Genomic DNA, 13,167 nt, shown 5'->3' on the forward strand with positions numbered 1-13,167 from the left:
CTTGCTGGGAACCTTTTCTGCAAGGACTCGGGGGCGATTCAGCTGCGAAATATTCCGTCTTTTTTGACAAAGGTGGTCTTGGATTTCCACTTGAATCAATCACTTTCCCTGCTGACTCTGGACAGTGGGAGATGTGGATGAATATCGCCTGTTACGGACATTGGATATCAAGAGGCTTATCATGAGGTATCTAAACCTCTCAGGAAGACAGACCGGCTATTTATACTCCACAGTGGGAATAAATGGTGAACTGGCATCGCAGGCTAAGATAGCCCACTGGAATAAGGAGATAATTATGACCACATATGTGGATGCTGAGCAGCCGTTGCCTAGTCAAGTGAGGGCTCATTCTACTACAGCTCAGGCAGTGTCATGGGTGGAGATTAGATTGTCTCCCGTCGAGATTTGCAGAACTGCTGTATGGTCTTCCTTGCACACCTTTTCCAGGCATTACTGTCTGGATGTGCAGGCCCGGGAAGACGCAGCCTTAACATGTGTGCTGTTAAGACTGCGAGCAGCCTCCTGTCCTATTCGGGAGTAGTTTTGGTACAATCAATCATTTGAAAATCATTTAAAAAGAATTTGAAAACCTGGAGGGAATGACTAAGAGCTATTCTAATACAATTTTAAATACTTATTTATATAACATGAGGCACTTAATTTTTAACAACTGAGAGGGAGAAATTAATAGCATATACAAGTATTTTAATGTATTTTTTAATTGTTTTAGTAGCATTGTATTTTACTGTGTTTTATCTGCCTGTTTATGTTTTGTACATGGAAACCGTTGTGATGGCCAGTCTGAACGATGGTATATAAGAGCTTAATAAATAAATAAAATAAATCCCACTGGTGTGGATTAACGTGTCTGAATGCTAAGAGAGGAGAAATTACTACTTACCTGATAATTTCCTTTTCTTTAATGAGGACAGGTTAATACACCTTCTCACCCTTGGTTGCCGGATGGTGGTGCTATTGTCTTCCTGAGTGGCTGCGTTTCCGGTGATTACTGATAAGTGTTAGATCCAGTCCCTAGATCAGTGATATTTCACACTTTGTCTGAACTCAGTGTTTTCCTGTTAACTGATTGTTTGTTGTTAATTGTCTGTTAAATTATGTTCATGTATTGTTTAGTTATCCACAGTTGGTTGTTGCAGAGAATACTGGTGAGCTGATGTCAGTGCAGGAGTATATATACCGTGACGTTAGCTTTGCTCTGTCTCCATCTGTTGGTAGAGGTGCATAACCCACTGGTGTCCTCATTAAAGAAAAGGAAATCATCAGATAAGTAGTAATTTCTCTTTAAATACCGGCAGCTTAAAGAAAGATCTTTATTGAAATATTCCAGGAGAGTGCAAGATTTACCAGCAAGGCAATTATGAAGTAGTCTCAGAGAGCATGGTTGACACAGATTAGCTCATTGGTGTGTAAACTGGAGATGGTAGTTTGGTTGAATAACATTTTCGTAATTGGGTAACATTAACATAACATCCTCTTAATATTTTATCTCAATTATGATAAAAGGGCTGGAATTCTTGTAAGTCATTGTGATGATCAAGAGGTATCCCTAAGTCCCTGTGCCAAAAAAAATAAAAGCTACAGGATTACAGATTCTTAGTCAAGGTTCCTTTAATTTGCAAAAGAGAGCGTAAGCTAAAACCCTAGACTATATTTCCCAGAAGTCTCCACAAGACGGTTCTTGGATAACTAACAGGCCAAATCAGTACGGTGCGCTCAAGCTGAGTTCACCATTAGCCCCCATTTGGACGCGCATTTGACACGTTATTACCCCTTATACAGTATGGGGTAATAGCGCATGGAAAACACACGTCCAACCCCTCCGAAACTAATAGTGCCTGCAACATGCAAATGCATGTTGATGAGCCTATTAGTCCCACAAGATACAAAAGTAAAATGTGCAGCCAAGCCGCACATTTTACTCTCAGAAATTAACGCCTACCCAAAGGCAGGTGTTAATTTCGGCCAGCACCAGGGAAGTGTACAGAAAAGCAGAAAAAACTGCATTTCTGTACACCCTCAGACTTTATTTCACCTGGCAGCCAGCTTCTATGATATTAATAGGGCACCTTTAGAGGCCTAGGGGAGCTGGAGGAACGGAGGCAATAGAATATCTGTACCTCCTCAAAGCCAAGTCATGGAAGAAGCCTCTGAGGGAGAGAAGCCAGAGCCAGATTTATAACAGCTCCAGCATTAAAATTAAGTCCTCTTTATCCCAGGACAAGCAGGGTGTTAGTCCTCACATATGGGTGACATCTCTGATGGAGCCCTATCATGGAAAACTTTTTGTCAAAGTTTCTAGAAACTTTTGACTGGCACATTGAACCCACTGAGTATGCCCAGCATGCCATGATCCCTCGAGCAACAGGGGTCTCTCTCCAGTCTTCATTTTTCCGCGCTGCAGTTAGCATCGCGGTGAAGGAGCCCTGTGTGAATTTCTTCACACAAACATGAGAATAAAAAGTTTAAAATATCTCATTTCATCCTCCTCATAGGGGTCTCCCTCCAACCACCGGCCGGTGAGTAAAACATTTTTCCCGCTGGATCCGAGTGAACTTAAAATTTTTCGTCAGAAAGCCGTTGATGGTTGTCCAGTCTTCATTATGATCACGGGCTTCAAAAAATGCCCGAACTGCACTCTCACAATGTCAATTACCGAACCGCACGTCGAGTGTGTTTTGTGCCTAGGGCAGTCGCATGATGTTTCTTCCTGCCCGCAATGGTTGGAGATGACCGCCAAGGGCAGAAAGTCCCGACAGGAAAAAATGGAACATCTTTTCCATATACAACTTATGCCATTGTCGACTCAGTCATCTCCGGCTGGAAGGTCAAAAAGATTAGTAGTTCGCAAGCATCGCACGGGTGGCTCCAGAGACCAACTATCCCCGATTCTGTCTGCGGCATCGATAAAATCGACATCCGGGCTTGAAAAAGCCACGAAGCATAAACAAAAGCATTGACATCGACACCAGAGGCCTTACTATTACCAAGAGAACCATCGCCAAAGAGGTCTCGTCTACAAGGACTATCGAGGCCTACTACTCCACGACATTCCCCGCCTTCAAATGTGCCGGACATCAAGCAACCATAGGGCCCTGTGGAAGAGCCGATGACTCCTTCTCTGCCACCACCTATAGCTGCTCTGACTTCACTAGCTGTAAGGGAGGAACTGGATGGATTTATCCACCAGGCAATGAGAGAAGCTCTGAGACCTTCGTCCATCGACACCGCTGGAGCTAATGCCCGTACCGGTGCCTTCACCGATGCCGGTGCCTGCTCCTATGCCGATGCCGGATTTGTCGCAACACTGATGTCGAAGCTCAATGCCCTGATCGGAGCTCTTCCAGTGCAGCCTGTCACTCCTATTCCTATCGGTGACGATGCTTCTGGTACTTATCTACCATCTGAACCTCAGCCGGGGCCCTCCAGACTCTCCGGACCGAAAATTCTGGTCTCTCTGACGATACCATTCTTTTCACCACAAAAACCATCGATGCCATCGAGACCTCCTCATATTTTTCCTCCAAAGCATACTCCATCGGGCTCTTGGGAAGATAGAGACACCGACACATCTTCAGAGGTCTTCATGTCTGAACCGTCCCCACCAGAAGACCTGACACTATTCCTTTTAAACTAGTGTTAGAAGACGATACCAGACAACAGACCTTAGAGGGTCTACAATTTGTAGACCCTCCTAAGGAAATACTAGCAATTCCAGGTTTATAACAGCTCCAGCACTAAAATTAAGTCCTCTTTCTTTGAACAACAGAGTGATTAGAAACCATATTGTTCTGGTATTGTAACTTAGGAAATTAAGCATGAACCAGAGAAGGGTTTCAGAAGGTAGGAAGAGGAGAAATTGTGTGGGGCTTCTAAAGTGTTGCAACATTTTAGATCTCTTTTTTTGTTTTAATGAAGTACTGCTGCAAGTGTGAGGGCTAGAGCTGTAAGTGATTGTATCTCAAAAAGCTATTGTGTTTAAAATAGAGCTGGCTACCTGATTGACAGGCTGATTCAGTAAAGTCCGCTCTCCCGGCGCTCGCACAGGCCACTCACCTGTGCGCACGATTCTGTATTTAAATGAGGCCTGGCGGTAGAAACAGGCAAAAGGAGGCGCTAGGGACACTAGCGCGTCCCTAGCGCCTCCTTTTGGCCCAGAGCAGCAGCTGTCAGCAGGTTTGACAGCTGACAATTTTTCTGGCATCGGTTCTCGAGCCCGCTGTCAACCACAGGCTCGGAAACTGGACGCCGGCAAAATTGAGCGTCCGGTTTTCGACCCACCAGCTGCGGGTCGACTTCAAATTTTTTTTTCCTACTTTTTTTACCCTTCAGGACCTCCGACTTAATATCGCCATGATATTAAGTCGGAGGGTGCACAGAAAAGCAGTTTTTACTGCTTTTCTGTGCACTTTCCCGGTGCCCGAAGAAATTAGCACCTACCTTTGGATAGGCGCTAATTTCTGAAAGCAAAAATTGTGGCTTGGCTGCACATTTTTTCTGAATCGCGCGGGAATACCTAATAGGGTCATCAACATGCATTTGCATATTGAGGGCGCTATTAGGTTCAGCGGGTTGGACGCGCGTTTTCGGCCCCTTACTGAATAAGGGGTAAGGGAAAACGCGCGTCCAATGGCGGGTTAACAGTGCGCTCCGTCGGAGTGCACTGTACTGTATCGGCCCGTTAGGGAGATTGTTTTCTTTTAAGTCAATATTGCCTTCAATTGAAAGGTGAAGCTGGAATAGTCAGCGGTTTACTTCTTAAAAGTAGAGTTTTGCAGGCTAATGCTTAGCTAAAACACTATGATCCTGTCTGATGAGCAACTGAAAAATGTTAGAGAAAATGTATTAGGAAAATTTAAGAACTCTGAGGCTATTCAAAGAGAAGCTACTTTGCTGTAATTTCCCAGTCAAACCCTGGAGACATTTGGGTGTTTAGAAAAGTGGTATAAAATGTATGGGGATCAAACTGGCATTATTACATGGCTTTGATTGTGAAGAATAACAAATGCTATGGATTACATTTGAGTTGCTCCAGTGATTATGCGGAAACTACAAATAAATCTAAGAGTAATATAAGAAGAGTTGTTTTGAAGTTGTTGTTTTGAAGTGCTTTCTTGTTGGATCTTGGTTTGTAACTTGAATAAACACAAACAGGCCGATACAGTACAGTGCGCTCCAACGGAGCGCACTGTACTGTAGGCGCTGATTTCTTCAGGCACCGGGAAAGTGCGCTAATTTCTTCAGGCACCGGGAAAGTGCACACAAAAGCAGTAAAAACTGCTTTTCTGTGCACCCACTGACTTAATATCATGGCGATATTAAGTTGGAGGTCCCGAAAGTTTCCAAAAGTGTGAAAAAAAAAATAAAAAATTTGAAATCTACCCTCGGCTGTCGGGTCGAAAACCGGACGCTCAATTTTGCCGGCGACCGGTTTCCGAGCCCGTGGCTGTCAGCGGGCTCGAGAACCGACGCTGGCAAAATTGAGCGTCAGCTGTCAAACCCGCTGACAGCTGCCGCTCCGGTCCAAAAGGAGGCGCTAGGGACGCGCTAGTGTCCCTAGTGCCTCCTTTTGCCTGTTTTTACCGCCGGGTCTAATTTGAATAGTGAATCTCGCGAACAGGAGAGTGGCCTGTGCGCTCGCCGGGAGAGCGGGCATTCGCCCGCTCTCTTGCGGACTTTACTGTATTGGCTCAAAAGTGAATTAGGTTTATGAAAGGTACAAAGCCTAGACATATAGGCTAGTGTCCCAGATAATGAGGGTAGTTTAATGGTATTCTAGACCAGGTCCTCCTGGCCTGCTGAATGGTAGAAGGAAATTATGGGTCTAAAACATGATGTCTTAAATGAGTGGCTAGAGACCGCTGTTAGCACTAGGGGAACTACACCTGAAGAGTATCTTAAGCTCAGAATTATGGGGAGAAGATCTAAGGTGAAAGCCTGAGTACAAAGAGAGATAGAGAGCCCTGGCTTGAGGCTTTGATGGCAGTTTGACTACCTGTTTGTGCTGTCCTAGGCTACCCTCCACTTGACCAAAACCAATACCGGGGAATCCTGAATCTACTAAAACTCCGGTGTCCGGTATCTCTTCGTGGGGTGACAACCAAAATGCAGGCTGTACCTCGAGAAGAATAGACACAGTTTTTACATTTAAGCTTGTGCATGTGCTATCATAAGAACATAAGAACATGCCATACTGGGTCAGACCAAGGGTCCATTAAGCCCAGCATCCTGTTTCCAACAGTGGCCAATCCAGGCCAAAAGAACCTGGCAAGTACCCAAAAACTAAGTCTATTCCATGTAACCATTGCTAATGGCAGTGGCTATTCTCTAGGTGAACTTAATAGCAGGTAATGGACTTCTCCTCCAAGAACTTATCCAATCCTTTTTTAAACACAGCTATACTAACTGCACTAACCACATCCTCTGGCAACAAATTCCAGAGTATTGTTACTTAGTTAAATACAGTTTTCAGCTTATTATAAAAGTATGTTTACTTTTTAGGCCAAAGAAGCAGAAGTGAAAGTAGCAGCAGTAGAGTGTGACAAAGTAGACAATAAAGCCAAACTGGAAGCAACTCTTCAGGAAGAAGCAGCCATTAGGAAAGAAAATGAAGAAAGGGAATTGGAAAGGTTAGCTGAAGCAGCTGAAAAAGAAGCCAAGGTGAGTGCTTATTTCATGTTTTCATTGAACTTTTAAAGCAGCAGTGCTAACAGGTGACAGTGAAAACAGTAATTAGGATCTTCCTTTTTTTAATTGGATTTATATTTTATCTCAGGAAATGTTAGTTTTAAAGTTTCCTTATTTAACTGTTCCCACCATTACGAATCTAAGTAAACCAGGATGCTGTTTTGCTGACTTTCATTATAACTTTATGTATAATCATCGTAGAAATACATATAAAAGTTAATTGAAGGACAAGCAATTGGACTTTTGGAAGTAAAGTGTACCCGTAATAGAAACTCTCCTATTTTTTTTCCAATAAAAAAATAACCAGAAAAAGGAACGAGACCTAAGATTAATGAAAACAAGCAAGCAAATGTAGCCAAACAGTTAAGTTGATATTTTGTATAATCTCTGTAGTAGTATTGCTTTAAGTTAAGGTTAAAGTTGAATAAGTGATATTTAGGTTTATTGTTTTTTCATTGTTTCTTTATGCTGATTTTCTTTTTGTTTTATTAAGGATAGATAATCACTAGCACTTGAAATTTGATAAATCATTGTTTTATGAATTAGGAAACTTTATTAACTTTGTAAATTGACAATGAACTTCAGATATGCGTTTGAACACTCTACAGAAAAATTACAAATTATTTCTTCTTAGAGTGTAACAGAGATCTGCTGAAGGAAACTTTTAGGAGGACCTTGTTAAATTATTTTATGAACACTCCCAAAACATAGAGGTGATAAGGAATCCCATCTTACAAACACAAGAGTGAGATGGCATGTAGTATTAAGATCAAAAAGATAATAGTAAGAAATTGACTTCAATCAAAAGGTCCAATGAATAACAAGATTTATTCCATCAATATATCATTCTGATGTACAGTTGGAAAGTTGTGTATTTACATACAAGTGTATCCCCTGATATGTATGTGTTTCATATATAATACTGTTTCAGGAGGGACAAAACACTAAAATAGAAACAAAAGAGCACCATATTACATAGAGTGAAAAAGTACTACCAAAAGACAACCTCAGAATGAAAGTAACAGACACATACCTTTTTGAAGAACAAGTACTCATACATTACCTCAGCTATCCAGAATGATAATGCACAAGAACCTATCCACAGAAAGGTATAAATGTTCAACAAAGGTGCCAAAGGACCCAAGCTAACAATCGCCAGAAAGGCTATTCTGACCAATCACGATCTGACAGCACACACAAATCAAATGTCAGGAACAAGAGATTGAAAAAACAGAGCCAATTCAATCTCTTGGTTAAGTCCATTAGGGAACAGAGTATTTAAAATAAAAATGCAACACTGGTTTCTTTTGTAGCAACAGGTTCCCAAAATCAACCCCCTCTTTCAACGAGGTACCTTTTTGAATTACAAAAAATTGTAGGTCCTGTGCGTCATGATTGCATACTTGCCAGTGAGACTCAGTTGAGCCTCCGTGCTAGAGTGACAAAGGCAACTACAATGTTCCAAAATACAGGTTTTCAGGATTCGTATCATTTTGCCAACATATAAAAGTGGACAGGGGCACATAACATACACCACACCGCTAGAGATGCAGTCCCTAGAATAATTTAGATGATACCACTGTGACTGATAGGATTTTGAAAACTAGTAAGCATAAGAGACAGAGCGACAAGAGGCACAAGGTTTGTGACCATCAAAGGAAGTGTCAGTATGTGGGGGAGACAAAACAGATGAAATGAGACAAACCCTCAAAATTGTGGCCCCCTTCTGAAAGTGAATCGAGGTATGATGGCAGAAATTGGATGAAGGAAAAGTATCTCCCGATGTTTCTTAATGATAGCAAATAATGAGCCCATTTGTTTAGCCCTACTCAGCATTAAAGTAAAAAAAAAAAAAAAAGATGAGCAGTTTGTTCAAGCAGAGCAATTGAGGCAGGAGATAGGAAGGCAGCTGCTGCTAAGGGGCCACTTGGAGTTCCCTTTTGGGTGAGTGCCTATACTTGATGGATTCCTGAGTTCTGCATGGCTGGGACCATGGTATGACCTCCTTAGCGCGGACTATGGGAAAAAGCTGATGCTCTGCTTCCAATATGGAATTAAGAGATGGCTCGAGGGTGGGGGTAGGGGCAGCCAACAGGCAGCACCACAAGAGTCTAACAAAGCTCCGAGGGGGAATGGAGAAGTCAGCTGCAGCGGGCCCAGCTGAATGTCCTGTCCATGTCAAGAATTATGCCACCGGGGATTCCAGCATCCGTTTTAGATCACAGCAATGTGAGACAATAGCAGTTCGGGAGTCAGTGAGATAAAAAATGGGGCAGTGATTTAATTAGCCCCAAGGGACCATGTTGGCTGAGTCCTTTGAGCCACTGGTTCCCACTGAAGAGTGAAGCTCTATTCCAGGTGGGCAGCCATTTTGAAACCACAGAGGCTGCGGGCCTCCCTTTTGCAGACTCTGATCTCCTTGATCGGATTTCCTGTTTGACATTTGGGAGATATTCCAAATGGATTTGAGTTAATTTCTGAAATCTGTTCCAGGTTTTATTCCTCCTTGGTGAATTTTAAAGTAAATGAATGTGACTTCCTTTTTGTGTCAGAAGACTTCTGTTGTGATTTTTTTTAAGATTTAAAGGGCAGAAAAGCTAGAGGAGCAGAATTCCCTCTGGCCAGAGAGAGAGAGTTCTCCTGTGATCCATCTCATTCGCAAAGTGCATCTGCCTGCCATAATTTTGGAGGTCTGGCTATGCTAGTTGTTGCATTAGAAGAGCATGGTGCATTCTGCTGCTGCAGATGTTTCTATTATGGTCATATACACTACTTCTCTAAGTCTTTTTCTGTATTTGATATGCTCAGTGTGAGAGAGCCACCATTCTGGTGGAAGGTGGAATGGATATTCAGGATGTACAGGATAGAAAATATAGAATCTGTGCTTAAACAGTCTTGTTGATGTGAGAGCATGGCTCTTCAGATCTCAGTGTGTTGTAATGGTGTTGTGAGACATAAACTGAGTCTGACACAAGATGCTGCAGAAGACTTAAGGACTTCCCGCCATTAGAGCCAGGAGCTACATATTTAGCTAGTGCTGGATACAATTTGGTATGTGCCTCAGCCAAAGGGATATAATTCATAATAGCAGTTCAGAGGCTTCTCTGGATGAACATCTGGTCAGCAGACTTTTTCATTAAGACTAATTTGGCTAAGCTGCCCTTTAAGAGTCTGCTTTTGTTTGGTGAAGAACTGGAGAACATGGCGAAGGCATGGAGTGACTCAAACAAGCTTAGACTCTCGGAATATAGAACAAAGGCCCCCATCTCAGAATTTCTCCTCTCATAATAGGTATCAAGATGCAAGGAGATTCTGGCAAGGTTAGAGCTCTTTAGGACTGAGGTCTTGGACCATATTCCAGATTCCAGTCTTTATAAACCAAGAAGGGAGGTAAGGATAGATCTGTATTCTCCAGCTCCCCTAGAACAGCACAGTGAGTGCTTAGGGGGGCCCTATCTCTTATACCAGAGATTCCAGCATCTGTCTCTGGTATAAGAGATAAGTGGATGTCTATCTCTGTTTTATCTGAGTTGAGTCCAACTTACGACAGACCAAGAGTGCAGAAGATCATAAACAATAGTTACGCCTTGGAATTCACACGTCCCATTTTCAGTGCTTTTATGGTTTCCTCTTGCTGCTCGCCCTGGATAAGAAAAGCTGTAAGGTCTACTCTGAAGATGCTTCTAGTCTTGAAGACTGTAATTCTGGTACTGAAGATTCTGGATGGTCTAGGGTGCTACCCCTTCTATTTTGTGGCTCCAAATAAAGAATGGTCCTTTTGCCCTATCCTGGACCTGAAGCAGGTCAACAGCTTATTGAAGATGGCCCACTTCAGGATGGAAGCCTTAAAATTGGTTGTTATTGAGGTGCAGGAAAAGGGATTTCTGATCTCTCTAGATTTTACAGAAGCTTATCTTCATATTCCAATTCGGAATGCTCATCAGCATTTCTTGCACTTTTAGCAGTGCTGGGTTGGCATCTTCAGCTTCAGGCTCTAACCTTTGGGTTAGAAACAGCCCCAAGAAATTTTGAAAGGGGATGGCGGTGGCAGCAATGCTGTGCAAGGAATTTTTGGTATGCCTTTATCTGGACGATTGGCTAATAAGAGCGAAGTCTTGTAGGAGAATGTTTCAGCCACTCGGCAAGTGGTTCAATTTTTACAGCAGTCGGGGTGTATTATCATTTTCCCAGGAGAATCTTCAGCTTTCTCAGCCATTAGATTATTTGAGAGCTCTGTTCAATACGGAGATAGGACGTGTAAATATAACTGAACAAAAACTTCATAAGTTGTGTGACCATATCCAGGCATTGAGGGCGGACAAGAATCAGCTGGTATGGACCTACCTCCAGACTCCTGGATCTATGTGTCGTCTTCAAAGGACATTGCTTTCCAGGTAGGGATTCCGAGTCCCAAGACTAGTGCATGAGACTTGGTGCCAGAGGCAACAAGACAGAGCTCGCAGTAGTGGTAGACAATGAACAGTTGGAACAGGGAGTGGATTTGGTGATCCCAGTCTGGATTATTCTGACATCAGATGCAAGTCTCTCAGGCTGGGGGGACACACCATCAGGAGTTCTTAACACAGGGACACTGGACACCCAAGGAAGCGAACTGGTCCATCAACTGCTTGGAAGCTAGAGCAATTAGGTTGGCTGTTCTTGACTTTGCACCTCGGATAGTGAGGCAAATGGTCAGAGTAATAATTGACAATGCCATGGCTGTAGCAAACATAAATCATCAAGGAGGAACCCAAAGTCCTCAAGTATCGTTAGAGACAGATATGTTTTTTCCTTGGACAGAGAGAATTTTGCTGGCCTTGATGGTGTCTCATAGCAGGTGCGGATAATGTTCAAGTGGATTACCTCAACCGCAATGTCGTAGAATCAGGGGAATGGTCATTCTCTCTAAGGGCCTTCGATTAGATTGCTGCCAGATGGGGCCGAACGAAGTTGGTTTTGTTGTCAACCAGCTTGATTTCTGAGGCACACAGTTGTTTCAAACAAAAGAGAGATGCTAATTCTTCCATGATCGGTGCCCTGTTTAAGGACTGGCTGGTGGAAGAGATTCTTTACTTTTTTCTTCTTTGGCCCATGATAGACAGAGTACTTCAGAAGATTGCAGGTCAACCAGGGATAGAGATACTAGTTGTTCCCTATTGGCCTTGTCAACCATGGTATATGGATCTAAGAAGTCTGCTTCGGATTCCAATTCGGCAGTTGTTAAATGCACTGCCTCAAAAAAAATGCTTTGCTAGGGTCTGATGTTCCGCAAGAATCTGAATCTATCTTATCTTACGGTTTGGTTCTTGAGAAGGTACCATTAGTGAAGGAAGGTTATTCTCAGCACATGGCACTATACTCCTGAAGGCCAGATAATTCTGTTTCCTTGTCTTGAGTGCATATTTGGATAATTTTCAAGGATTGGTGCCCTGGATGTCTGTGTTCCTGGGAATGAGTCTGTTCCTTTGCTTCTGGATTTTTTGCAGGAAGGCTTTCTAAGGGGCTGATGTGCACTGTTTAACCCGCTGTCAGATGTGGGTTAAATAGGCGCTAATCCACCCCCTAATGCAATAGGGGAATTAGTGCCTATTTAACCTGCGTCCGACTAGGAGAGAATGAGTTAGCGCTCATCACATGCAAATGCATGTGAATGAGGCTATTACCCATTCACTCCACATTCAAAAAAATAAATGTGCATCTCACACGCACATTTATCACTCAGATATTAACGCCTGCCTGGAGCAGGCGTTAATAGCTGAGCGTACGTAGAAGAAGTACAGAAAAGCAGAAAAACTGCTTTTTGGTACTTCAATAAAAAATTCAAGAGAGAAAGTTATAAAATACTAATATCTCTGATAAAACATGGAGAACGGGCCTAAAAATAAGCTAAAAAATAAAAACAAAAGTAAAAAGAAAATAAAAAATCATTAGAAACAATCAGACTAAAACCAATAAAAGGCATAAAAATAGAATAGAATCATAAAGCACGGTAGGCTCAAGCTCTGTATGCCTCACTGAAAAGCCAAGTTTTTAAATCACGCTTGAACTTTTTAAAATTGGTCTCCAGTCTTAAAATAGTTGGCAGCGTGTTCCAGATTTTAGGTCCTGCCAGTGATAATGCTCTCTCCCTCACTTGGTTCAAGTGCGCTGAGTGTACAGAGGGTAAAGATAGTAGGCCCTTATTTGCCGAACATAGATTTCTTTGTGGGACATGCAGTCTAATAGCCATATTTAATCAATCTACCTGTTCACCATATATCAGTCTGTGCAGGATGCAAAGTGTTTTAAATTTGATCCGGGATTCTATAGGTAACCAATGTAGCTCAATTAAAGTAGGAGTAATATGGTCAGATTTCCTTTTCCCAGTTAAAATTCTTGCTGCTGCATTTTGGAGGACTTGAAGTGGACGAATGGAAGATGCAGGGAGACCTAAAAGTAAAGAGTTGCAATAATCTGTGCTTG

The 13,167-nt window shown here is 42.5% G+C and overlaps 1 protein-coding gene across 4 annotated transcripts in view; it reads left to right on the forward strand.

Moving 5' to 3' along the window:
• The window catches only part of LETM1 (leucine zipper and EF-hand containing transmembrane protein 1), a 182,653-nt gene that overhangs the window by 121,899 nt on the left and 47,587 nt on the right, over positions 1 to 13,167 (forward strand). For all 4 annotated transcript variants that reach the window (XM_029592569.1, XM_029592545.1, XM_029592555.1 and 1 more), the window contains one exon: positions 6,520 to 6,678. In XM_029592569.1, the coding sequence (XP_029448429.1) occupies positions 6,520 to 6,678 (159 nt within the window). The remainder of the gene's footprint in view (positions 1 to 6,519; positions 6,679 to 13,167) is intronic.

The sequence above is a fragment of the Rhinatrema bivittatum genome, chromosome 1 (assembly GCF_901001135.1).
Source record: "Rhinatrema bivittatum chromosome 1, aRhiBiv1.1, whole genome shotgun sequence".
Classification (NCBI taxonomy): domain Eukaryota; kingdom Metazoa; phylum Chordata; class Amphibia; order Gymnophiona; family Rhinatrematidae; genus Rhinatrema; species Rhinatrema bivittatum.